The following is a 27,472-nucleotide window of genomic DNA, read 5'->3' as shown; positions in this document are numbered from 1 at the left end:
CAGTTACTGGGATTTTCACCCACAACCATTTCTAGGGTTTACAAAGAATGGTCTGAAAAAGGAAAAACATCCAGTATGCTGCAGTCCTCTGGGCGAAAATGCCTTGTTGATGCTAGAGGTCAGAGGAGAATGGGCCGACTAATTCCAGCTGATAGAAGATCAACTTTGACTGTTCCTAATAATCCTTTAGGTGAGTGTACATGGTTTGTACAAATAAACTTGCTATCATTATATGTATCTAAAGTGGTACAGTGACATTTTACCATTCTTCTGTTGTGTTTACGTGTATGTAAATTATGTTAAAGGTGCAGTAGGTAAGCCTTATAAAACTAACTTTCTGTCATATTTGCTGAAACTGACCCTATGTTCCAGTAGAACTACATGAAACAGGTAACCTGGCACCACCTACAGCCTGTAGTGCGATTTGCAAAAATCCACCGCTCCCTGTTCAGATGGACCAATCAGGGCCGGGGGGGTGGGGGGGGGGGTGTCTAACTGCATGTCAATCACTCCTCATGCACACACATTCATTCTCCCTTGTGGAGGGAGAGGCTTTAGGAGACCGTTTTGTGATTTAGCGGAAAGGGGGGGAGGGACTGAGAAGTTGTCGATGTTCAAATTTGTTGGCTAAGTCCTGGATCTTCACAATCCTACCTACGGCACCTTTAAGGAGGTGAAAGATGGACACTGTGAAAGTGAAGGCAAAGTATAGCTTCTTTTGTAAACATTTCACACAGTCTATTGCATTTTAATGTGAAAAGCTTATCATTGAAATAGCTTAAAATATCGCAGTTTAAAGAAAACTTACACTTACAGAGAGGACAGTGCTTTTGTTTCTCCAGCATATTTTGGGGTAAAATAGTTCCTGAAATTAGCTTTAGAGAGAGATCATTTATAGAAACTTGTATTTAAAAAAAGAAAGTATCCACTTGTTTAAAGAGTAGAAATAGTAAAAAAAAAAAAAAAAAAGTAATTGTTTAAAAAAAAAAAAGAATCATATTTGAAAGAATTTTTTTTTCTTCTGTTAAAAACACAAATAACAACAGAGAGTCGTTTTATCTGTTCCCATGGGAACCGTTTGGGTTCTTGCGACTGGTCACTGCCGAGTACGTGACGTCCTCTTCGACCAATCCTGTCCCTCCTCGGCCCGAGGGGCGGGGCTTGCCTGCATGCTTCAGACTGGAATAGTGCAAAGACACTTCCTGCAGAGACAAGACACTAGTTAACCTCCACATTCACACAGAACAACTTTCATTCATATTAGATCCATTATTTAAGACCAATATCTATATATTTTTTTAATTTTTGAAGCAGGACCATCAGTATTTGGATCAAGTAGCTTGTGAAAAATCTGGGGCACGTTCAAGTTTACAACAGTGTGCAATGTTTTGCTACGGTTTCCGGGTTGAACGACATGTTTACTCAAAATTGAGGAAAAGAAGAAGGAAGTAAACAAAGGATAAAAGGACGGGAGGAAGAGAGACAGGAAGAAGGAAATAAATAAGCAAGGAAATAAACCACGAATGAAAGGACGGATGGATCTACAGACCTCGGTGACGCTCTGACTCGTGTTGCTTTTCATTGGATTACAGCAGCAAACAGCTGGTTTCCCTGGAGACAGAGAAGAGGGTGGGGGGGGGAGTTAAGCACGAGGTGGAAAGATTACACCGGCCAAACAGCTGATCTGCAGTTTGGATCATTTCATCAGTTCATGGATCTGAATGTAGATAAAATATGAGAAGTGGCCGGGTTGGTTCAGTGGGTAGAGCAGGCGCACATATACATAGAGGTTTATGCCTCGACGCAGAGGTGCAGGGTTCAAATCCGACCTGTGACGATTTCCTGCATGTCTTCCTGCCCTCTCTCTCTCCCCTTTCTCACCTAGCTGTCCTGTCAAAAATGAAAGGCGGAAAAGCCCAAAATATAATCTTAAAAAAAAATATGAGAAAATTCTGAAACCGTTCTTCTATTCCTCTCTTCTCCCATCCTTTCATTCCTTGTTTATTTCCTTCTTTTCCTTCAGTCCTTTTTTTCCTTGTTTATTTCCTTCTTCCTGTCCTTCCTTCTTTCCTTTTATTCCTTGCTTAGAACCTTCTTCCTTTCCTCCTTCCTTCAGTCCTTTCTTTCCTTGTTTACTTCCTTCTTCTTTTCCTCCTTCCTTCCGCCCTTTTTTTCCTTGTTTATTTCCTTCTTCCTGTCCTTCCTTCTTTTCTTTTATTCCTTGCTTAGAACCTTCTTCATTTCCTCCTTCCTTCAGTCCTTTCTTTCCTTGTTTACTTCCTTCTTCTTTTCCTCCTTCCTTCCGTCCTTTTTTTCCTTGTTTATTTCCTTCTTCCTGTCCTTCCTTCTTTTCTTTTATTCCTTGCTTAGAACCTTCTTCCTTTCCTCCTTCCTTCAGTCCTTTCTTTCCTTGTTTACTTCCTTATTCTTTTCCTCCTTTCTTCAGTCCTTTCTTTCCTTGTTTACTTCCTTTTTTCTTTTCCTCCTTCCTTCAGTCCTTTCTTTCCTTGTTTATTTCATTCTTCCTGTCCTTTCTGTCCTTTCATTCCTCTTCTATTTCCTTCCTTTCCTCTTTCCTCTGGTCCTTTCAATCCTTGTGTACTTCCTTCTTCTTTTCCTCCTTCCTTCAGTCCTTTCATTCCTTGTAGGTTTCCTTCTTTTCCTCCTTTCTTCAGTCCTTTCGTTTACTTCCTTCTTCTTTTCCTCCTTCCTTTCTTTCCTTGTTTACTTCCTTCTTCTTTTCCTCCTTCCTTTCCTAGTTTACGTCCTTCTTCTTTTCCTTCAGTCCTTTCTTTCCTTGTTTATTTCATTCTTCCTGTCCTTTCTGTCCTTTTCATTCCTTGTATGTTTCCTTCTTTTCCTCCTTTCTTTCCTTATCTATGAGTAATGTGTGCGTGACTAAGCCGCGCCCTCAGAGCAGAGCCGGCTGTGACTCACACTCAGCTACTGAAAGTGAAAGAATGAAAGTGAAACTTGGGCGAGTTGTTTGTGTCGACGCAGCAGACAAAGTGACTTCCACTTCTTCATTTTCTACCTTTTCTTCAAGACAAAAACAGCTCAAACTCTTTCAAGCAGTTACTTGACGTAGTAGTAAACGTTGTTGTTTCCTGCCTTCCTGTTCCTGTCAGCAGCCATGCCAGACAGTCAGCTGTGTCTGGAGGCCCTGTCGGCTCTCTCCGGCTGTAACGTTGAGTCGACCGCCGGGGCCTCCCAGCTCACCCCGCAGGACTTTGTCAACATTGTGGCCCTCAAAGAGTTTTACAAGCAGGAGGGGTTCAAAGAGCTGGAGTACCCGAGTCTGGGGACTTTGTCCCTGCAGGACGTGGACGAGGAAGAATTGTACAGCTCCCCGCCGGCTCTGGCTGAAGGCCCATCCACCGCCGGGCCGCAGTCCAGCCTCAGGACCACAGTGAAGATCAACCCGCAGGACTTCTTCCACCCGCAGTACGACTACGACTTCACCAACATTAAGGTGACGACGCTTACCTACACTTTCTCTCTTCCTTCATTTCATTAGTTTATCAAGACCAATAACACCAGAATGTAATTATTGAGTAATCACTTGTTCGCATGTCTTTCTCTTTTGTTTGAGTCAAATGTCAAATGTGATGCTGGAGAACACTGAAAGGGAGGAAGAGAGGGAGTGAGGAAGAGGGTGAGAGGGAGGGGAAGAGGGAAGGATAAAGTAAGTGACAAGTGAGGGAGGGAGGGAGGGAGAGAGAGGAAGAGAGAGAGAGAGTGGGAAAGAGGGAGGGAAGGAGATTGAGAGGGATTAAAGAAAAGAAAGAGAGTGAATGAAGAGGTTGAGAGGGAGGAAGGGTAGAGAGAGAGGGAGGGAAGAAGAGGGAGGGAGGGGGAGAGGGAAGGAGGGGGAGAGGGAAGGAGAAAATAAGTGAAGAAGGAAGAAGAGAGTGAATGAAGAGGGTGAGATGTAGGAAGGGTAGAGAGAGAGGAAGGGTAGAGAGAGAGGAAGGGTAGAGAGAGAGGGAGGGAGAGAGAGAGGAAGAGAGAGAGGGAAAGAGATGGGGAGGGAGGCAGTAAAAGAAAAAGAGTGAGAAAGTGAGTTGAGAGAGGAAGAGATGAGGCAGGGAAGGAGACTGAGAGGGAGTAAAGGAAAGAGAGAGGAGTGATTGAGGGAGGGAAAGACAGAGGGAGGGAGGGAATGAGAGCGTGAGGCAGGGAGATTGAGAGGGATTAAAGGAAAGAGAGATGGAAGAGGAGAGTGAGTGAAAAGGGAGGGAGGGAGGAAGGGTAGAGAGAGAGGGAGGGAAGTAGAGAGAGAAGGGGGAAGGAGGGAGAGGAGTGAAGGAGTGAGGGAGGGAGGGAAAGACAGAGGGAGGGACGGAAGGAGAGAGTGAGGGAGGGAGATGGAGAGGGATTAAAGGAAAGAGAGAAGGAAGGAGAGAGTGAGTGAAGAGGGAGAGAGGGAGGAAAGGAGTGAGGAGGTGTGAGGAATATTTACTAGTTCAGTGGAGAAAGTCATCTTAAAAGAATGGCTGTTCCTGGCAAAATAACACATATAGTGATACATACACACACACACACACACACACACACACACACACACACACACACACACACACACACACACACACACACACACACACACACAAAGCGCTGACATATAAGGCGGTTATAGGTTATACTGACATAATGGAGGCAGTTAGACTGGTTTGAAATAGTTTGAATTCCTCATAAGTAAACTGACACCATCCTTGTAAAGGAGTGGACAATACCCGGGGGGAAGGGAGAGTGGGAAATCTCTTTTCGGGGCTTTGTCCTCTACCATTGGATGGATCGAGGGGCCAGCCTGTGCACCAAACAGGAAGCGCCAAAGTTTAAACCATGGCTGCCTCCCACCTTAGTATTAACCAATCAAAATAACCTGCACATTTTCATGTATTGAACTGTGACTGCACTCTTTTTGGGGCGAGAAGAGACAGAGGAAAGGAAGGAAGGAGGAAGGGAGTTACCCACAAGCATGTAGCATATTAGCGTTTCCCTCTGACCCTGTTGACCTGTGCCCCCCCCCTCCTTCAGGACGGCAGCATGACGTTCCTTCGCGGCAACGAGCCGTACATCCGTCCCTGCGGCTGGAACCGCGCCGCCCTGCAGGTCGTGCAGAAGTACGACGGGAACACCTGGCTCGGGACGGGGAAGGACGCCTGGCCCGTCTCCTACCACGGAAACAACATGGACGGCTCCCTGGGCATCATCCTGACCCACGGTGGGAGCCCCAACGACGAGCCGCGCTTCCTGGACGTCGCTGCCGCCGCGCTGGTCAACACCGAGACGAGGGGCCGAGGGGCGTACTCCACGCCAGACATCAAGCTGGCGGAGAAGTACTGCAAGAGGTTCAAGTCCAAAGTGGACGGGAAGACGTACAAAGTGGTTCTCCAGAACCGCATCAACCCGTCGAAGAGGGTGAAGTGCCAGAGGGAGGACGTCTGGTTGGTCTACGTCCCCAAAGAGTGCAACGACGTCCAGACGAGAGCCATCGTGCAGGAGTCCATCCGACCATACGGGCTGCTGCTGAAGCTGGCGTGAGGAAGAGTTATCAGTGCTCGATGGTGTTTTAAGCCCCCAACGTCGACTTCAAGGCAGCGCTGCAACCGTTGACTTCAAGGCACCTAACCCTAACCATTGCCTAATCCTTGTGCCTTCCAGGGTTAGGGTTAGGCGCTGCCTGTAAGACGACGTTGGGGGCTTAAAACACCAAACACCGTTATCAGTAGGGCTGGGTTCAAATAATCCATTCTCAAATTAAATTTGTTTTTTTCTTTCTTTGAGTGATCTGATATTGATTAACCCCTCCTGTTGTCTTCGGGTCAAATTTACGAATTTTCAAAAAGTTTCTACATCAGAAATTTGGGTTTTACTTTAACCAAATTGTCCAAAAAAATAACATGAATGGTTCCATGCAACGCTCTTCACAAGTAAAATAAATGATCCGTTCACTGCTATTATTGAATTTGGGTGTTGTATTTAATTTGATCGTATTTGAAGAAAAAAAATGACAAAAGAACGCTGAAAAAAATGACAAAAATGTCGGAAAAAAGTAGAAAAAAAATGTCAAAAAACAGACGTAGGAAAAAAATCAACAAACATCACAAATAAGTGACAAAAGACTTAATAAACGTTTTAATTTTAAATATTGACCCAGAAAAACGTCCATGGTGGACGGGAAGACAACACGAGGCTTAATAGAATCCCAAAAATCGATCTTTTGATATGATTAATATATGTAATACCTGGTGTATTATAAGCATAGGTGTAATTTACAGGGGGGATGGGGGGTTACAACCCCACTAATAATCAAAACTGGCCAGTATAATTTATTTTACATAAATAAAGACATTTGCTCCATAACTTGATGAAAAAAAAAGGCATACATTGTTGCAGAACAATTCACCAGAAGGCAGGAAATGAAGTGTTTGATATGCTCAGAATTTCAAATTTTACTCAAAAGTGGAGATCTCAAAATGTTATCGAATCTAGACCTCGTGAATCAGAATCGCATCGATTCGGGAAATCACTGGCGATGCCCAGGCCCCAGCTATCAGGGAAGTTAATTCAACCTGTTTTCTCGATTATCAACATAAAACCTCACAAAAAATGATTTCCACCCTCCCACTGTGAACAAGTAAAGGCTCCTGACGCGATTTTTGTTTATTAAGCGCGATTTATGCTTCGGCGTTAAATCTGCGCCGTGGCTACGTACGTCGGTACGTGGAGATACCGACCCTACGCCGTAGCCTGACGTGCACCTCTCGAAAAATGTGCGCCGCTTGGCCGTGGCTTGGTAGCGTTGCATTCCCGTTGCTTTAGACGGTTGTAGGAAAAACCAACGAACCAGCAGAGGCTTTTTTCTTACATTTGATCAGAAATAATGCTGCTTCTCCCTCTCAACCATAGACTGTATATAAAGATGGACAAAGCTTCTCCCCCGCTGTACAAAAAGTGAAGCCAAAACATCGGCGCTGCCATCTTGTAACTTTGGAGCCAGAGTCTGCGCAGTATAGTGATCGGGCGGTGGAGCCGCAGTATCAAGGTCCCGCCCACGCACCTGCCCGACCAATCACGAGTCAATCCCAGCTGTCAATCACAATGTTTTCACCCTGCTTTTATAGCATCAAGTAACTAATAACAAACAACCTGATCAGAAAAATGAACACTTGAACAAACACCAGTGTGATCAGAACTACCCGAAATGACAGAAACCATCTTTGGGCGATCCAGATGTTTTGGCTTCACTTATACAGTCTCTGTATGAACCCGCTCTCAAATGGCAACCTTACTTCACTGCCTGACTGATTAAGGACTTCCTGCTGACCAACTTACCCTAAACTGCTTATTTTGACTTTTAAACAAGCTCTGTAGAAATTAGTTTAACTCTGGGGGGTTGTTTTACATACAGCATTGTGTTATACTACTACTGATGGGAGTAACTACTTGAAAATAAAAAAAATATGAAATGAATATGTGGCTGTGATTTACTGTGTAACTGTATAAACTGCTGGGTGGCTTAATATCACATCGTAATTAGTTATGTTGTGTTAATAATTTGATTCTGCAAAGTAACAAAAGCTGTCAGATAAATGTGGTAAAGTAGAAATATAAACTGGAATAACTGTTTTACACACAGCATTGTTGAGTAACTACATGAAAATAAAAAAATGTAAATTAACATGCAGCTGTGAATCCTTCTGTGTACATTGAACATAAATCTGAGCAGCAGTTTAGCGCTCTACATGATGTGTTCAAATGCAAAATAAGGCAACATAACAAATAGCTTAAAATTGTGCTTAAAGTACAGTAGTGAGTGCATGTACTGAGTACTTACAACCACTGGGTGGGGACACTGTCCTCACTTTCACGGTGTAAACTTTTGGTCCTCACAAAGGTAGAGGACAGACACACACACACACACACACACACACACACACACACACACACACACACAGGTTTGTGGCACTATCTTTGTGGGGACCCGTCATTGACATAATGCATTCCCTAGCCCCTTACCCTAACCTTAACCATCACAACTAAATGCCTAACCTTAACCCTTACCCTCACCCTAACCATAACCTAATTCTAACCCTAATCCTAAAACCAAGTCTTAACCCTCAAACAGCCCTTTAACCTTGTGGGGTCCAGCATTTTGGCCCCACAAAGCTGTCGGGACCCCACAAGTATACTGGACTCCTGGTTTTTGGACCCCACGAATATAGTTAAACAAGCCCACACATACACACACTCTCACACATACTCTCTCTCTCTCTCTCTCTCTCTCTCTCTCTCACACACACACACACACACACACACACAGATCTGCAAACACACACAGGAATATTTCCTACACACACACACACACACACAAACACACACACACACACACACACAAACACACACACACACACACCTGAGCACAGGTAGAATCCAATGATGACGAGGAAACAGAGGACGAATAAAGCTGGAAGAATGCAGATCACCAGACTCCAACATGGCTGCCTGGCAGACTCACGGTCAAGTCCTGGAAACACAACAACACAGGAACAGTTAACTGACTGATGACTTTTCCACTTCTGGTCTTCCGTTACGACTCCGATTTGTAACAGTTTTGGAAATATTAGCGCTCCAGTACTCGTAATTGTTTTCATGTTTTTTAGAAACATCTCATAGCATTGAGACAACACGGTCTCACGGCAGTTTGTGAAATGGTCACGTTATTTTTAATCAATTGATTCGGGTACACGGACACATTTATCTCGTTTTTTTCGTGGTGGTCAGCACGTAATGGGAAGCATCTATATGGAGGTTGGGTTTAGGAAAAGAAGAACGGGGAAAGGACATGTCACACGCCGGGACACGACCCGTGGTCTCTGGGGGACACGCGACAACAACGGGACGGTTGGGTTTAGGAAAAGAACAACGGGGAAAGGAAACGTCACACGTGTGTTGTTTGACCCATCCACCACCCCAACCAACCTCCCTGCGCGGAGTTTTCGGTATTTCATACTACTCGCTACCGTAGTCGTGCTGTGATCACGAAAGATGCTTCCCATTGAAACACATTAGTTTAAAAACACGTGCTGACCACCACGAAAAAAAACGAGATAAACGTGTCCGTGCACACGAATCAATAGATTAAATAACGTGACCATTTCACGAACTGCCGGGAGACTGGGTCGTTTAAGAAGTTCAGCATGAAGCTGGAGGAGGTTTTTAACGCAACCGTCCACACTTCGCATGAAACATGTAGAAATAAAATGCTGCTCAGATGAATCAAAGTGTCATGGCTGCTGTGCTCTAATATTTTGTAACTGTACACTTGAATAAGTGCACAAAGAATCCCAGATCCAGATAGGCTACGTCACCCATGAGATATAGACATGAACGTGATGTGGCTCCATTTGTTCCTCGCCGTTTACTTTTGTTTTCACACGGGACACAAATCCCGTTTTTTTGGGTCAAAGTCCTGTGTTTATTTGACCCATAAACCAACGCGACCTGCCTCAGCACTCTTATATTTTGTAACATTACTTCCTGCTCGGCTCTCATCATACAGTTACTACTGCGGCCACTTAACCAACGGTGGAAGAAGTATTGAGATTCTTGACTTAAGTTTAAGTACTAATGCCACACTGTAAAAATCGTCATGCATTGAAAATGTCACTTCAGTAAAAGTCTGTAAGTATCATCAGGAAAATGTAGTTGAAGTATTAAAAGTAAATAAAAATCCTCCCATTGTAGAAAGTGTAAAGGATACAAACAGTTGTGTGTTTAATGGTCTAATCATCTCAGCTGGACTTGTAGGCCGTTATATTGTTGGCTAGTTTACTTTAGAATCAAACATCAGATTTTATAAACTACGTGGGTTCTGTGTGCAGGAATCTTAATGTGTAAGGTAACTAGTAACTAAAGCTGTAACAGATGAATGTAGTGGAGTAAAAAGTACAATATTTCTTTCGGAAATGTAGCGGAGTAGAAGTAGAAAGTGGCATAGAAAGACTCAAGTAAAGGACAAGTAGCTCAACATTTGTACTAAAAGGTCCAGTGTGTAATGTGTGTAGTTGTTCATTATCAAAATCTGTGTTGCCCGTTCAAAAACTTGTCCTTTTTCATAAATATTTACCACCACCATCAATTCCAAGTATTCCTTTTGGCTTGAAAGTACAGAACTTGAGTAAATGTACTTAGTTACATTCCACCGCTGCAGTTAACCCATTACGAAAAGGTAAATATGAGTCTTAATTGCTGCTTGAACAATGGATTTGGATCTCTCGTACGTGTATTTCATTGACATTGAAAACAAACCAGATTTAATGTGCGCTGAAATCTTTCAGTTTAACTTTGCGGTGTCTTAACATATCAACTATTTGGATATTTAACACAGGCCCAAGTCATACATGCAACGCTGGCACAAACTGGCAAAAGGACTGACTTCATAGTTCAACGTATGAGCTCTAAAATCAATTATCTTAAAAAGGGTGCTTGTCAGCCAGCAGCCAAAATCGCATAAATCTCTAAATGTCAACAGTTATAAATGTTGCGTTTTTGGAAAATGTCCGCTTGTCCAAAGATTCAAGTTTCAAGATTTTTTATTTGCCATTTGTGCATAACACCAAACAGTCCAGGCACACAGGAATGATTGTGCAGGCTCTTTGAGTCACGTAAAAAGAGTTAAGAGCAAAGAGAAGCACACCGACTAAAACAGAAAATGATTAGAAGGTAAATAAAATAAAACAAAATGCGATAAAAAAAACATGGATGCTATACAAAAGAGTGCAAAGAAATATAATACGTTATGAATGAACGAGCAGCGATGAACGTATGACTGAATTCATTAATGTATATCTGTGACTGAATGTATGTATGGATGTGAATGGAGGAATGAATGAATATTTATAACTGAATATATGGATATTTATGAATGGATACATGAATGTTTATTTATGACTGAATGCATGGATGCTTATGGAAGTAGGAATGAGTGTTTGTAAGGCATGTATGGGAGAACAGAAGAATGTAGGAAGGATGGCTTTTTTGCACAAGTATAGAAAACAGTAATTTGCAATTTGCATAGCTCTTTGAGTAGCCCAAATGTTTACCGTACATTTGTCTTTTAATTGTTTTAACCCTGTGCTTGTTGTGTGTCTCTGTTGTAACTCTTGCAGCGATTTCTCCCAGTGTCCAAAACAAATTTCTCCTTGGGGAGACTAATAAAGAGACTTTGACTTTGAATACTGTAAGTGGAGTATGAGTACCACTGTAAACCAGGAGCTTGTGAACATAGATGATTAGATTAGATTCAACTTTATTGTCATTGCACATGTCACAAGTACAGAGCAACGAAATGTAGTCAAGATATTTAAATAACGTGCTACAGTATTTACAGAGTGCAAGATATGAATGATATATAAGTATACAGATATGTGTCTATATGAGTGTCTATTACTACAGCTATGTAGGCCTATACAATATGTACAGCGATATACAATATGTACCGTAGAAGTAATAAATATACAGTATGTACAGCGGTGCAAATTGGGAGTTTTGGAGGGCTTATACAATATGTACATATATATATATATATATATACAGGTTATAAACACTATCCTAAGGGTAAGGGGTCTGTGACAACTATGGGGGTTATTGCATTTGTCGCGAGAATGAATATTGCAAAAATTGCGCAGCAGTATTTCACAGTAGAGTGAAGTAGTGAGATTTATTGCACATTTAATCACAGTGAATTGTTCAGTGTTTATTTAGTTGTTGTCGCCAGTCTGACTGCGGCAGGGAAATAAACTGTTCTAGAAGCGTGTTTGATGTGTAGTGCTACTGTCCGCTCTACTGTGTCTGAGTCTGTATGTGCGGTGTTTATGAGCTGGGTGGAGTCACTGAGTCCCTAAGGATGCTCCCGTTACGGTGTGTGTGTGTGTGTGTGTGTGCGTGTATTGTGTCCATGGAGGGAAGCTTGGTCCCAATAATCCTCGCAGATAAATATCTGATTTCATTTGTAACAGCACCTCAGCTTAGTAGTAATGGCCCTGTGGCTCAGTATTTATGTAAAGTTTTTCTCAGAATTGTTGGTGTCTTTCTAGTTCGGCTCAGTGTTTCCGCCTGTCACGATGGTCCAAAAATGATGTTAAAATGCACAGTTAGCACAGTAGAATAACGTTTAACCCTTGTGTTGTCTTCCCGTCGACCATGCAGCTTTTTGTCAGTCTGGGTCAAAATGAAAAAAAAATCTGTTGATTTTTTGGTGGAGTTTTTCTCCACATTTTTGTCACTTTTTTCAACCTTCTATCCATTTGTTCTCAAATGCTATTAAATCTAATAAAATACCCAAATTCATTGAAAGTAAAGAACATTGTATGGAACCATCCACGTTATTTTTTTTGTTGGACAAGTTGTTGAAAGAAACCCACATTTTTGATATAGAGACTTTTTCGAAAATGGGTCAAATTTGACCCCAGAACAACAGGAGGGTTAAAAGAATTTCGTTAAAAATGTTGCCAGGCAACCCTAAAGCTCTGATCATTAGAATCGTCTCTTTTTTCTGATAAAAAAAACATTTCCTCTCAAGCCGACCACTGAAACTACTGCTTTCCACAGAAATGTCAGCATGACCGTTATGTCAGCTGAGCGGCAGCCCTTTATTCAGTCTTCAACGTGTTGCTATTTTCAAACCTATTATTAGTTTCTGTGAGGAAATTAGATTGTTTGTTTTGTTAGGTAACACTAAAGTGTGCGGCTTCGTCAAAAAACCAATGTGTCTCCATCTTTGTTCAAAGCAACAGACTTTTATTTCAACTTCATATACTACATATGCCGGACTAAATTTTGGAGAAGTGTGCAGAAACATGGAGTGATTTGAGTTCCACTCTCAAACAACATGTAACCTTTCAGTGAGGAGTTGTCACAAGCTGCAACACAATATAAAGTCTAAATATATTCATACAAGGGAGACTTTTTTAGCCCTCATGTTGTCCTCGGGTCAAATTTGACCCGTTGTCATAGTTTCTACATCAGAACATTTGGGTTTCTTTTAACCAAATTGCCCCAAAAAAAACATGGACGGTTCCATAAGACGCTCTTCATGAAGTAAATTAAGGATCAGATCTCTTATTTTCATAGAATTTTGGGTGTTATATTCATTTTTATAGCGTTATCCTGACTAAACTTTGACATATCTGTGATTATGCATTACCTTCGTTCTTCTGATCTTAACCATTAGTCAAAATCATTCAGCAATTCTGCTTTTTCTCTTACACAAAAATTAGGAAAATTTCATATAAATGAAAAACCACGATCAAGGCATTTGTCGATCGGAAAGATGTTTTTGCCGTCCTTCCTACGGGATTCGGCAAAAGTTTAATTTATCAGCTGGCCCCGATGGTCGCTAAGAAGATGGGGCGTATACGTTACATACTCCGTTGCTCTGATTGGTTGTAGGTCTATCTGTTGCTCTGATTGGTTGTAGGTCTATCTGTTGCTCTGATTGGTTGTAGGTCTATCCAATTGAGTTGATCTGATTGACGCATTTTCTTTCCTGGTTCGGTTGAAACACGCCCCATAATCACAGCCCTGTGGCTGAACTAGAATCTGAGTATGACCACGTCAGGCTAATTCTATTATGAAATGGCTTGAAATATAGTGCATATAGCTGCAGTAAATGGGGGAAAAAAAAATCACCCTGGGGTGTTTATACCCACAAGTATCTATCTATCTATCTATCTATCTATCTTAATTCCAATTCAATGTTAATTTTATTCAATAAAATAACGATGGAAATGATTTTCTTTAATTTGTTTTAAATTCAACAAGCAATTTGTTGTATTTTAGCAGAATACTGAAAGCAGCAGAACTGAGTACATTTAAAATCTGTTTATTTATCGCAAGTGAAATCGTTATCGTGATATTAACAACGTTAGGGCATGTTGCAGTATTTTCCTCATATCACGCAGCCCTAATCGATACTTGGCATCTGTGTATCGAAACAGTAGTACCACAGAAAATATTGCAATAATCTGCCGTATCGATCTTCGATAACGTTCTTACCGTCAACCACCAGATTGATTCCTCTGTTTAGACAAACGGCCCCCAAGCACCGTCCGATGCAGAAGTAGAGCCCGGCGTCCCGCTCCTCCACCTCCAGGATCTCCAGACCGTGCCCCGCTCCTTCGAGGCTCTGGAAGTGACTGACGTCTGCGGCGTGAGGCGTGACCAAAACCTCTCCAAATTTTGATGGTGCGACCGTGAGCAAAGGCAGCAGCTGATCAGAGCGCAGGAGGTACCAGGTGATCTCCTCGTCGGAAGTCAGGTTGCAGGGGAGCGAGACGTTCTGTCCTGCCTGGACCACCAGGGCGGAGCGGAGAACGGGCGAAGCTGCCGACAGGTGACATCCCGCGACACCTGAGGAGAGCGGACAGGTGAGGAGAGAGGACAGAGAGAAAGACACTCAGACATTGTTTTTGGTGTCAGTTGAAAGGAAATCTCAGTAGAAAACTGCACTTTAAAATGTAACTGTTGTTCTTCTTTTTAAGTGCTGCCTTTTATGTTCAATTTCTTCAACTTATTTATTTTCATTTGTCTTAAATTCAATTCTAACCCTAACCCTATTAAAATGATTATAGTGTGATTTTAGCAAGGATCTCTACAAAACAAAGACATTTATTTTAGTCTGTACGATACGATTTGTAGTTTGACACATAGTTTGCCTTTTAAGCAACACTAGAGCACTTTTCCCGCTTCGGTCCCCCTACAGCACTTGTCAAACTCAAGGCCCGCGGGCCAAATCCGGTCCCTCGCAGATTCTGATCCGGCCCGCATATCAATTTTGGTTTACAAAACATTTTGGCCTACCTAGTTTCTGTAGCTTTTTCTTCATTTTTGTGGCTTTTTCCAAAGTTTTTGTGCGCTTTCTTCTATGATGGCTAAGAACATTTTTGCTGACATTTTTTAGGACTTTATGTCGACCAAACTGTGAGTGAGAAGACTATATGAGACATGCAATAATACAGTCAAAGATATTTAACTTTTTGGATTAAATAAAAGCATGTCAATAAACCCTACATGTCTGGCCCTTGATGTGATTCTCATTTTCCAGTGTGGCTCTTAGTGAAATTGAGTTTAACACCCCTGCCCTACAGGTTGGAAGCATAATTGTCCATTACATTACATTATGCAAGTTTGCCAGATCGGGTAGCGGATCTGTAGTTCTAATGAGACATAATGAGACATTACGACAGCGGTAATGGACAATTCTACTTCCGACCTGTAGGGGGACCGAAGCGGGAAAAGTTCTCTAGTTTTGCTTTAACAAATATTGTGCCCCCCTGCAATTTGGATATGGCACTAGTCCATATTGGGGGTGGTGGTGGTGGTGATGGCGCAGTGGATACGACACATGGCTTTGGTGTGGGAGATCTGGGTTCGATTCCCACTGCGATACAACAACCAATGTGTCCCTGAGCAAGACACTTAACCCCTAGTTGCTCCAGAGGCGTCCAACCTCTGATATGTAGCAATTGTAAGTCACTTTGGATAAAAGAGTCAGCTAAATGACATGTAATGTAATGTAATATTGCGATTTCGATTAAATTGCGATTAATTGTGCAGCCCTAAAACAACAGAATAAAGCCTCGGTGGGACTGCAGGAGCCAGCTGTAGCACAGAGACATGAGCATGCCCTCTGAAACCCAGAGGCTAAGAAAAGAAGTTCCACAGCTGGCAGATGTTCAGCTCAGACCCGCCACTTTGTTTTCTTTCAGTTTAGTTTTTGGTTATTTTATGATCGTGTGACTTCACCACAACCACCACCTGATTCATGAGTCAAAATCATGACCACAAACACCAGACATGATATATATATATATATATATATATATATATATATATCAAAAACAACTACACGCTTCTAAATGTAGCTTCTTCTTATCTTATCCCAAAGCTCTTACATTTCTGCACACAGCATTGTGAGAGTCACTGACACACCCTTGAATCTAATATCCAAAGTGAGTGTGGGAAGCATTGTGCCCTGCCTGTCTGCATTTAAATCAACAACTATTATAATCAAAAACGAAATAATAATCAGTAACTTACACATGAAAGTGAGGATCCGTGTGACACCTGCCATCCTTTAGTGAAACAATGTAGCCTATTCTCCAAGCTGCAGGAGCACGAGGTCTGAACACTCCACTAAGTGAACAATCAGTGATTTAAGTGGGAGGAAGTGAGCGGGGACTTTATTATGCAGCAGGACAGACTGACAGAAAGTAGAGACCACCAGAATCTTTAGAAAACGGAAGGCTGAAGATTTTCCACTAAACATACAGAAGCACACGCGCGCGCGCGCGCACGCACACACAGAGCTGCAAACCCCCACACACACAGAAATATTTCCTACATATACACACACACGCGTTTGTTTCACTAGCTTTGTGGGGACCCGTCATTGACATAATGCATTCCCTAGCCCCTTACCCTAACCTTAACCATCACAACTAAATGCCTAACCTTAACCCTTACCCTCACCCTAACCATAACCTAATTCTAACCCTAATCCTAAAACCAAGTCTTAACCCTCAAAAAGACCTTTAACCTTGTGGGGTCCAGCATTTTGACCCCACAAAGCTGTCGGGACCCCACAAGTATACTGTATTCCCCGGATTTTGGACCCCACGAATATAGTAACACACACACACACACACACACACACACACACACACACACACACACTGTTTCAGCCGTTTAGGTTTCGTTTCTGCAGAGATCAGTCAAGTTATATCTGCAAACGTCACATAACCGGGAAATGCTTCAAAATAAAAGCCTTGTGGTTTTAAGGAGGCGAGAAATAAAAACATTTTAACCTCGTGAGAAAAAGAAGAAGAGCTTGTTGGCTCAACACAAGGAGAGTAAATACGTTAATATTCCCTGAAAATAGAATATCAAAATATGTTTTTCTTTCTTTTACATTTCTGGGACGTATTAAAATGGAATGATGAAAACACAAAGTGAAGAATTTAATTAACAAGCCTACCTGTTGCCAAGGTGAACATTCGATCTCATAACGGTCGGTGTGTCGGAGATCTTACCCAATCAGCAGAGACCTGTGTGTAAACTTGTGGTAATAACAGTAAAGACAGTGCGCATGCGCAAACAACGCACCCCGTTTGAGTTTAAATAAGCATTTTGTCGGGGCTGAACGAGCCCCTTAACTATTGAGAAAGTCACATTTCATAATAACTGATGTGTGGAGAGAGCTTTCCAAAAAAAACGAGCTTCACAAAAAGCAACAGAAACAAAAACGTGGCGCAGATAAAAACTAATTTGTGTAAAATAACACAAAAGAAATAAAGCCTCTTAGTTTCACTCAGAGTACTAACACAACATATATAAGATATTTTCTAAACAGGAACAGTATTTCATCCGTCATCTTGAAACCTATAGGTTAAAAAAAGAAATTAAAAAAAGTTATTTTATTTTGTAACATCGCATACCGGAAGTCGAAACTTCCAGCGCCCAGCTGGAGTGTGATCTACAGCGGAGTGTAAACAGAAACACACACACACATCAGACAGCGTCCTGCGGAGCGAAGAGAAGAGGAGTGAACAGGTTTCCAAACAGCAGACAGACACGATGAAAACAGTCACAAAGCGACAATGGTAAGACAAACATTACACTTTATTTTATTTTCAAACTAAAACCATCCTTTACAGTGACTTTTCAGTCTTTAGTTGCGTTTAAAAAAAGAAACTGTTTTCCCATATGTTCACGCAGAACAATCACAAATAGCTTTCTAAACTTAAACATGGCAGTGAATGAGATTATTGCAGCCTGCAGGATTGAAAATATATATCAATATCTTTTTTATACAGACTCACTTCAGTGCGTGGTGATACACTGCATCTCTTTCGTTTTTGGGGAAACCAATACATGCAAAGAAATGAAACTTAACTGGAAGGAGATTAGAGTCAGAGTCAATTATAGGCCTACTAATTATGGCCTGGGATGCTCATTAAGTGTAAGATTACAACATTATAATAAGAACAAATAATACAACTAAACTCAAAGTCAGCTCTTTTCAAACAAATGTAGACAACAGCCTGAAGTGTACAGCTGAGGGTGTTAACAGAAAGCATACATTTGTATTCTGTTTTTAAAAGACATAATATCCCAGCTGATGATGTAAGAGGATTTCTATATGAATATATTATAACCCATTTCATTGTTTTTAAACGTTAAATATGAACGTATCACTCTTTTTTATTCACATACTGCTATGACTCCACCCTACATCATTGGTGGACTTATATTGAATAAATATGGACATTTTTCATAATGTCCGTTAGCTTTTCTGGATCATTCCAATGACATTTTTAAATAAAACCATAAAGTGACCTCTGGAGGAAGAATAAACATCACCCTTTTTCTTTTCTCTTGTGCTGTCGTTTCCTTACTTCTACTCGTATCAAATCTTATTTATGTGTTGTGATGTTTGTGTGACAGATTATGAAAAGAAAGAAAAGCAGGTTTGGAGTCTTGTTTTTGTTTTTTCTCTCATGAATCACATTATTTCTTTCAGGTTTTTCGTGCATCTATGCTGTTTCCTGATTGGCAGTTTAGTTGGTGAGTATCAGCAGCTCATTTCTTCTTTTTTTTTTTAAATATGCTTTTATTGATTTTCACAGGAAATGTAACTATAAACATAAGGGCTTATTGTTTTTACATTTTCACCCCCACCCAAAGTCCCACATAGAGTTTGCAAGTATAACAGCAGAAATTATTTCTACACTTAAGAAATTAGATGAATATGTAGGCCACACGTACGCACATATTTATGCAAGTACATTCAGAAGAAAGAAGGAATGTCATGTAAATAAAAAAATACAAAAATTAAGTTTATATTAAGTAAATAAATAACAGATAAATCCCTCTCTCTAAAGGCGAAGCACTGCTACTCTCTGCTCCTCACCACGGCTTCTCAGGTGCTGCGAGCAAATCACTCCGCCCAAGTAGCAGAAGTAGCAGTGCTTCGCCTTCTGAGAATATAGTTCCCAGTTTATATACAGTTAGAAGATGGCTGGGTCTCATGTGACATTATTTGTACACGCTGTGACTATACATATCACAACATGTAAATAGGAAAATGTTGGCGTTATTTTGTCACTTATTGGGAGCAGTAGGCTAGATGGAGCCGGTTACCTCCAAGATCTGTGCTAAGCTAGGCTAGCGGTGGGTGTGTCAGACAGAGTTACGACACGCACGGAGATGAGAAGGGTATGTATGGACGTATCTAACTCTGGGGGATACGGTGAATAAGACAAAGTCCCAATAAGTCGGCGTGTTCCTATAACTGTAATGTTCGCTCGCAGTGCCCTGTACACGGCTCAAAGTCACCTCAAACGTCACTGCCATGTGACCGGTCGTCCCGTGACCAGAATTTGTTATTCATACGCTTTTGTCATATCATACCGTTATCGTACGGGCCCGTTCATGAGAATGCGTAGCATCATTTTAAACTGCCATTAAAAGTAGTGCAGCTGGACGATGAATGATAAATCACACTGTTGTTCTTCTAAAATTCGCTCCTCAGCAACTAGCGATACGGTCGCTGAACTTCAGTTCAGGCAACCGCAAAGGGTCACCAGATAAATCTGAGGGCTCGTCAAAGAAGATTGATGGAAGAGGAAAGAAGAAATAATAATAAATTGACCTTTTGGGGCCTTAAACAATTATTAATCTGACAAGTTTAGACGGGAAACACCAGCCACACTACAACAGGTCACACAAGCCAGAAAGTGGTTTAGTATTTAGCCGTGTTTTGTATTATTTTTTTTAACCTCTATTTACTCAGGGAAGCTGCCCAGTACAACCACAGTCTGATCTGCTGAGCCAGTGAGCAGCTCCACTGGAGCGGTTGGGGGTTAAGGGCCTTGCTCAAGGGCACCTCAGTGGTGGTAATGAGGGAGGGACAAGCGCTGCCTCTTTCACTTTCCCACCACCTAGATTTTATCCTGTCGGTCTGGGCATTGAACTGACGACGGTCACTTGGCTTCTCTGACCTTTAGGCCACCACTGCCCCTTATTATTGTAACTTATATTGTATAGGTTTTAGATAAACGTGAGTAACTCCAACTGTTAAATACATGTAGTGGAGTCAAACATATTTCCCTCTGAAAGGTAGTTGAGTTGTACTTGAGAAAAGTATCTTTTCTGTAAATGTGCCAGTATTATCCAGCCGGCTAATTGTTAACAGTAGTCCTTTGGCAAGATGTTTTGAGAGCAGAGAAACAGGAAACAGCAAGACATTAGTACGGGTTCAAAGTTACAGACAGAAATCAACAAGACACCATACAGACAGCTAGAGCAACAAATAAGCTTTCTTAGTAAGCCATGCAGAGCTACAGGAAGCAGCAAGACATTAGCAGTTACACATCAACATTATCCCCCATTTAGTATGATAAGCCAATAACACAGCCAAGCAACACAGACCAGAGCCATCAGCATCAATAAAAGAATGAACTAAACTACATCACTCATGACGGAGATCTTAACCCTCCTGGTGTCCTCGGGGTCAAATCTGACCCATTTTCAAAAAGTTTCTATATCAGAAATGTTGGGTTTTCTTTCAACCAAATTTGAAAACAAAATAACGTGGATGGTTCCCTACAACGCTCTTCACAAGTTAAATAAATGATCAGTTCACTACTTTCATTGAATTTAGGTTTTTGTTCAATTATATAGGAAATAAATGTCAATGTCAAAAAATGTGCAGAAAAATATTGACAGAAACTTCGAAAAAAGTGACAAAAAAGTTGAATTTTTTTTTTTACATTTTGACCCAGAAAAACAAAAAGTTGCATCATGGTCGAAAGGTGCGTCGCTGTGTGAAGTCAAAGTCAGCCAAAATCACCATGAATCCATTTTGAAATGTTTTTTAAATGTGTTTTCACTGTTTGATTGGGTTTCTCGTGCGCACCAGAAAGTCTCTCGTCTGCTCCGGAAAAACTAAAAATTCCCCATGTCCCCTTCGTTGACGAGGACACTCTCCTCCATCTCCTCCTTCTCTTCTTCCAGACTCCTCTTCCCTCTCCTCCATCCCCGACTCCCTGACGGTCACCTCCTTGGTGGGGAACCAGGCGGTCCTTCCCTGCAGCTGGAAGCAGCGCCTGGGCGCGCAGGCGCCGCCCGCCTCCTGCCACATCCAATGGGCCACGCCGGACGACACAGTGTTCGAGCAGCGCGGAGAGCAGAAGTGGCAGGCCGAGGAGTTTGAGGGCCGCGTGGAGGTTTCTGAGGAGAAGCTGGGCTCCGGGGATTGTTCGCTGATCATCAGCGACGTTCAGATCGGAGACACGGGGAGATACGAGAGCTTCATGGTGGTGGACGGACGGAGGAACGTGAAAACCAGGGTCTTCATTCAGAGCGTCAAGCTGTCTGTGTTCGGTTAGTCCAGGTTTTTCTTTTTCTTCATATATGTCCTCCACGAGAGGCGGAGCTTCTGGCTGACTAGTCTTTACTCTCGTTTTCTCTCTTTAGACCACAAATCCCTTCAGTCTCGAGGTCCGGGGGAGGACTTGGTTCTGGATCTGTACACCCGGCACTCTGTGAGAGTCGTCTTCCAGGGCAGGTGAGCTGCCTACAGTACAGTACAGTTCCCATCCTCCGAACCTTTTTCTCATGTATTAGGGGTGTGAATCTTCACTGGTCTCCTCATTCGATTACAATTATCCTGTCAACGATTCCATTCAATTCGATATCATGATGCGTCACCTATTATTAATTATAATATTATTATACCATTATATTATGCTACACATGGTTTTCATCAACCAATTCACGCAGTCAGATATATATAAACTCCCACCTTTGGGGGCAAAAACCAAAACCAAAAAAGCAGAAAATCCACAAGCAACAGTAGGTTCAACACATTCTCACTCTCCCATCGCTTAAAAATACGGACGGTTGCTCATGTGCCTTTAACGTTTGCTGTTCACGCTAAAAGTCTCCTTTAGCGTCGGGACGTGCGTTTAACGGACATGCGGCACAAGAACGGGACACGGACCCCCGGTCTCCTGGGTGAAAGTCCTGTGTTGTTTGAATACCCATAATCAATGCTGTTCTGTCCACGTCCGCATCGCGATGCATCATAGATACATTTCAACTACGGATGCACCGAGTCCAGGATTCGGCCGAATATTGGGCTTTTTGACGGGGGTTCGGTTTCTGCCGAACCTTAGAATTTTTTTCTACCGAACCGAACCCTACGCTTGCACTACGCGCGCCAACGCTGGTCGACGTGATGACGCCGCCGTTGATTACGGGAAGGTGTTTACGTAGGTGGAGCGTTCAATGCAGTAGGCTGTGAGAAAGTGGAAATGGAACTGGTGAGCAGAAAAAGTGTAGTTTGGCAGTACTTTCAGTCAAAAGAAGGCCATTCAAGTCCAGCTACATGTTCAATTTACAATGCCGATTTGTCTCGTGGTGGCGAGGACCTTAAACAATACACAACATCGCCGCTGTTAAAACATTTGCGTACGAAACGTCCGAAAGAATACGAGTTGTGCATGAAGGAATCTACAGACAGCAGCCAAAACGTAGCAACTTCAGGTACGGCAAAGGAAGGACAGTCACTGCTAAAAATGTAGGATTCGGTATTCGGCAGAATCTTAACCAGTGGATTCGGTATTCGGCCAAACCCCAAAAATCTGGATTCCGTGCATCCCTAATTTCAATACCCCCTATCGTGTATGCTCTCATATTTCTTCTTTTCGAATTATCACCCACTCTCACCTCTTACGTACTTGTCTCGTCTCTGCTGCCACACCCACTTAGATAGGTTGATTCCCCCCCTAAACCTCCTACATAATTGCTGTTTGCATCAAACTAACCCCGATTACAGGCGGGTGGGAAAGTTTTGAGTCACCCGGTGACGTCTGCTTACAAAATACAGAGTCCGAATCACGCAGGCTTTGGAAAATGCATTTATCTACGTAGGGGACTTTTCCAAAGTAGGTAGATCTAATTTTGAAATTTAACCTTTACATTTGTTTTTACCTATTAATTATCTATTGAGCTTGACGTGTTGTGTTGACGTTTTCTGGAACATGTACATGTACTGTTTTGAGGGGGTTAAGATCCACAGCAGACAAAGGAACCAGGAAGTCATATTTAGAGCCTTTTACTTCAAAGTAAAACATTAATTTGAATGAGTCACTTCAGGCTTTCATTATGCCGAGGTGCCTTTCTGTTGTTCGCACACACTGGCAGCACAATTTGTGAAGAGTCGAGATATTGTTCTTGCTGAGCAGACAAATAAATTTAAGCTGGGCGATGTGAAAATAAATAAATAAATCAAATACATCGATGTCGATATTGCAGTGAGATTGTAGGGTTGACTATTGGCGCCATCACAAAATATGACCACTAAGTTTGATAAATAATCATTAATAATGTTTATACGATGACTAAGTGGGCAGCGGCACATTATAAAACAGCTAGTGAGTCTGGTAAGTAGAGCTACAAAAAAACGCAGCGGGCCTGTGGCGAAAAAGTTGAGACCGACGCAACCCCAAGTCATGCCAGAGATCAGACTTGTCGGTGTGTTTGGAGGCCCGTACAGGAAACATCACTGCCTCTATGGCTGCCACATGAAAGTTTTAAAAAACACCAAAGACAAGCACGGAACTGCCCCCAGAGTTTGTGTAATCGTCGGAAACGTCCAAATCTGTAAACGATGTGTCGGAAAAACCGTGAAATTTGAAATAAAAAGTCTACTTGTGCTGTGTTGGAGGGGTTAAAGAACACAACAGGACGTCGCACAAATGGGCCGTTTCATTGATTCTCCTCCCCGCTTTTCTTGGCGTGAATGCCCACTAACAGTTCCTGAACTCTGTGCTCCGCAGGAACAGCTCGGAGTGGTTGGACCTGTGGATGAGGGGGGATAAAGAATCTCCACGTCTGGAGAAACATCCGTTCAACGAGCAGCTGACCATTAAGCAGTTAGCGAGCTCGGACGAAGGGACGTACAAAGTTCTGGATGCAAACGGCCTCGCTGTCAGCACCGTGCAGCTCTCTGTGAACGGTGAGTGGCCAAATGAAAGTCTTTGGTTTTGGCGCTGTTGGTCCAGACTATTAGCTGCAAGTTCAATGTGTTTTCTAGCTGCTTAAAGTGTGATTTATGGTCCTGTGGAGGCTCCACGCAGCACGTAGCCTACGTAAGTGGCCTGAAGTTTACAGTATACTTGTGCGTTGTGTGTGAGAATAGCAGGGCTGGCATGTGTGTGTGGTAGAGCGAGTGAGAGAGTGACGGTGATTAGTGACTCTAGAGTCATAGTGAGAGAAACAAAGTGTCTCCCCTGTTCTTTCTGACCACGGTGGGAAATCTGGAGCAGGAAATGAGCTGTGAATGAACATTCCCCAGAGGGTCTGGTGTCAACCAGGCTAGCAATAAATCTGAAAATCTGAAAAGTAAAAACAAAGGCATGGGTAGTAAATATCACTGAATGTCCTCTGGTAATGTCAGTCCACAAATCACAGACTTTGAACCAGGAAATGTTTTGTTGGAAAGGCTTCTCTTCGATTGTTTAAGCTCTCACGTTTCACTTCGTTGACTTCAAACGAGGCGTTTTCTTGTGCCACAGCTGCTCTCTGCTTTTGCCAAACATGAACTCTCCTGTCGTTTCAGATCCTGCTGCCCTGCAGTAATCCCCCCGCATTCCCTCCCTGCCCAATCGCCTGCCCCCCCCCCCACCCACCTGCACACCTGTTCCCGCTTCCTCATTAAAAGGGTAACTTTGGTATTTTTCAACCTGGAACTGGAATTTCCCCCATGTTTTTAAGTCTGATGACAATTTTTGAAATGAGTCCAGTACTAACCCTTGTGTTGTCCTCCCGCCCACTATGCAACTTTTCTTGTCACGTTTTTGTCACTTTTTTCCTCGTTTTTGTTACTTTTCTTCTGCGCTTTTTTGACGTAGTTTTTTTTCGCCGTTTTTTACGTCATTTTTGTCACTTTTTTCAATGTTCTTTTATCAATTCTTTTTTTTTCAAATGCTATAAAATTAAATAAAACACCAAAATTCAATGAAAGTAGTGAATTGATCATTTATTTTACTCGTAAAGAGCGTCGTATGGAACCATCCACGTTATTTTTTGGACATTTTGGTTGAAAGAAACCCAAATTTCTGATATAGAAACTTTTAGAAAATGGGTCAAATTTGACATGCTGCCATGTAACGGTAATGGGGCAATTGCCCACCTTCACCTTCCGTTTTTGTTTTTGCCACTGACAGGCTCAGATTGGTATTCGAAGTGTCTGACAACATTATGGAAGGATCCCTACAGAGACAGACATTTTAAAATGAGACAACTTCGAAATCACCAAACACACCAGACTTCCATTGAAATAAACAGTAATTTTATCATCGTAAAACACATTGCATTCAAAGTCGACAGAAACAAAGTAAAAAATTTTAAAAGCCGTCTTGGTTTGTCTTTCCAATGTTCTAACAATCACCACTCTGGTTTAGTTGAAATAAATCCTTAATTCCCCCATTTACATGTGGAAATATGCTGCCTCTATACACGCTAAAAGTACTGATTATTTACATGGAGTCTGGTGGTGGTGATTTTTTGTTGAACAAAAAGGATCTTACTCTTCAACAAAAAGGTTTATCTCTGTAGGGATCCTTTCCATAATGTTGTCAGACACTTAGAATAATAATATGAGCCTGTCAGCGGCAAAAACAGCACTTTTAGTGGACGCAAATTGACGGTGCACATTTGCCCAGCGAGTGGTTCCATTGCAGCCTGTATCACGGCTGCAGCGATCTTGCTCAATACTGGACTAGTTTAGTCACTCAGACACAAAATCATAGGAAAATAGGGTCCAAGTTGGGGGAAAAAAAAGTTACCCTTTAAAGCCGTGCAGCATATATACACACCACGATTCATGCCTGTTTTCAGACTACAAGTAAGGCTGAACATTTGACTTTACCTGACTGCTCTCTGTGTTTTGCCTTTGGGTCCATCCCTGGTTTGTGTACAGACTGGAACGACAAGAATATTTTGTTTTGCATAAAATCTTACCTTAAGCAGTTTTGAATTATGATTTGCATCATTGTCACGTGCAACTTTGTTCACTGTTTCACAGAAAAATACACGGCTCGGAAATTCTACCAGACCCAGGAAAATCAAGTACCAACAGGTGAGAAAAACAACATATACAGTGGTGCTCATAAGTTTATGAACCCATGCATGGTTTCTTGTCGGTTAGCCTAATAGCTGGTTTGATTTGCATTGAGAGATGATTTTATGGAAAGTACCCCATGCCAATCTCTACGTATGGTGAAGGGTATGTGATGATGTGGGGCTATTTTAATTCCAAAGGCCAAGGGAACTTTATCAGGATGCATAGTATCCTGGATCCATGAAATAACTGGCCTTTAAAAATAAAAATCTGCCTTGCTCTATGGGAATTTAACATAGGGGTGTACTTACTTATGCCCCCTGTATTTTAAGGATTAAGATCAAGTTCCAAAAGATGATTTTTTTATTCCTCTTTTTAGTCAACTTTAGCATGGGTTCATAAACTTATGAGCACCACTGTATATTCTAGCACATAAAGCAAACTTAAAAGACGACTCACATGAAGGGAATGAGGTTTCAAAAGTATTAATTAACCCTCCATGTCCACCCGCTGATGTCTTCCAGATGACGCTTCCAAAAGCAGCTGTTCAGCTCTCCTCATCTTGTCTGTTCTTGTCACGGGTTTCCAAATTCTTCATCTGCTCTGAGATCTCCTCTGCAAAGTAACTGCACATAGATGCACAACAACTACACAACGCACTATTGCCAGCAAATCATTTAAAGGTTGTCTTTCTGTCAGATATTGTAGCATGTTTCTGAACTTTTTGAATGACATTTCTAATGGGTCAGATAAGCCGTGTGTGGGGGTGTTGCTTGTAACTTAAGTAGAGTGACAGTGTGTGTGAGATGTGATTTAAGTTAAAAAAAAAAAAAAAAAACGTCAAAAAAGTTTGTATTTCTGTTCGACAGGCTGACGTCCAAAACAACTCTGGAGTCAAATTTACTGTTTTAAAAAAAACATGTGTTTTAGAGGAATTAAAAAGAATTCTGCATCTTTGGAAATATATTCACTTCCAGAGTTCGATGAGACCCCTCAGGGTGCTTTCACACCTGTAGTTCGGTGGAATCGGTGCGATTTGGGGGTGAAGTTGGAACATTTGTTACATAATTCATTTAGTTCGGTTTGTGTTCACACCGCACTTTTATCGCACCAAACGCTGTTAACACAGGTCACGCGATTGAGATGGTCGCTTGTTTATTGGACAGAATATCCGAAATTCAACCCGACCAAACAAGGCAGGTGTGAAAGCAACCTTAATATCGCTCGCATATCTGTCCGTTAAATACAAAGCTGGAGTCCTGACGTGGTTAGCCT

At 42.0% G+C, this 27,472-nt stretch overlaps 3 protein-coding genes across 4 annotated transcripts; 2 read left to right on the top strand and 1 right to left on the bottom strand.

Moving 5' to 3' along the window:
- Window positions 1-998: 998 nt before the first annotated feature.
- LOC116051699 lies at window positions 999-16,367 on the bottom strand. The gene is made up of 5 exons (XM_031302261.2): window positions 16,108-16,367; window positions 14,065-14,418; window positions 8,423-8,533; window positions 1,550-1,611; window positions 999-1,202 (listed from the first exon to the last, which is right to left on the bottom strand). The coding sequence occupies exons 1-5, from the start codon at window positions 16,139-16,141 to the stop codon at window positions 1,056-1,058; spliced, it is 708 nt and encodes a 235-aa protein (XP_031158121.1). The 5' UTR covers window positions 16,142-16,367; the 3' UTR covers window positions 999-1,055.
- On the top strand, window positions 2,926-5,596 carry LOC116051698. The gene is made up of 2 exons (XM_031302260.2): window positions 2,926-3,472; window positions 5,041-5,596. Exons 1-2 carry the CDS (start codon window positions 3,134-3,136, stop codon window positions 5,545-5,547), a joined length of 846 nt encoding a protein of 281 aa, XP_031158120.1. The 5' UTR covers window positions 2,926-3,133; the 3' UTR covers window positions 5,548-5,596.
- Window positions 16,368-17,552: 1,185 nt separating the features above from the next.
- On the top strand, window positions 17,553-27,106 carry lgals17 (galectin 17). 2 transcript variants are annotated; one of them, XM_031302258.2, is made up of 7 exons: window positions 17,554-17,669; window positions 18,590-18,633; window positions 21,085-21,453; window positions 21,547-21,637; window positions 23,913-24,091; window positions 26,162-26,215; window positions 26,722-27,106. In XM_031302258.2, the coding sequence occupies exons 1-7, from the start codon at window positions 17,644-17,646 to the stop codon at window positions 26,802-26,804; spliced, it is 846 nt and encodes a 281-aa protein (XP_031158118.1). In that variant the 5' UTR covers window positions 17,554-17,643; the 3' UTR covers window positions 26,805-27,106. The 2 variants fall into 2 exon arrangements, with proteins under 2 accessions (XP_031158119.1, XP_031158118.1); XM_031302259.2 differs by lacking the exons at window positions 26,162-26,215; window positions 26,722-27,106 and adding an exon at window positions 24,695-24,773 and having other exon boundaries at window positions 17,553-17,669.
- The last annotated feature ends 366 nt before the right edge of the window (window positions 27,107-27,472 follow it).

Source organism: Sander lucioperca, chromosome 16 (genome assembly GCF_008315115.2).
Source record: "Sander lucioperca isolate FBNREF2018 chromosome 16, SLUC_FBN_1.2, whole genome shotgun sequence".
NCBI lineage: Eukaryota > Metazoa > Chordata > Actinopteri > Perciformes > Percidae > Sander > Sander lucioperca.
Note: the sequence above shows the minus strand (reverse complement) of the source record. Positions and strands in the feature narration are given on the sequence as shown.

Excerpts from the sequence above, each read along its gene's own strand:
- LOC116051698 (XM_031302260.2), top strand. The coding sequence starts at position 3,134 with ATGCCAGACAGTCAGCTGTGTCTGGAGGCCCTGTCGGCTCTCTCCGGC. Across the intron at positions 3,473-5,040 it reads ACGACTTCACCAACATTAAG|GACGGCAGCATGACGTTCCT; the intron begins GTGACGACGCTT and ends CCCCTCCTTCAG.
- LOC116051699 (XM_031302261.2), bottom strand. The coding sequence starts at position 16,141 with ATGGCAGGTGTCACACGGATCCTCACTTTCATGT. Across the intron at positions 14,419-16,107 it reads ACGGATCCTCACTTTCATGT|GTGTCGCGGGATGTCACCTG; the intron begins GTAAGTTACTGA and ends CGCTCTCCTCAG. Across the intron at positions 1,612-8,422 it reads TGGATTCTACCTGTGCTCAG|GGAAACCAGCTGTTTGCTGC; the intron begins GTGTGTGTGTGT and ends CTCTGTCTCCAG.
- lgals17 (XM_031302258.2), top strand. The coding sequence starts at position 17,644 with ATGAAAACAGTCACAAAGCGACAATG. Across the intron at positions 21,454-21,546 it reads CGTCAAGCTGTCTGTGTTCG|ACCACAAATCCCTTCAGTCT; the intron begins GTTAGTCCAGGT and ends TTCTCTCTTTAG. Across the intron at positions 26,216-26,721 it reads GGAAAATCAAGTACCAACAG|ATGACGCTTCCAAAAGCAGC; the intron begins GTGAGAAAAACA and ends GATGTCTTCCAG.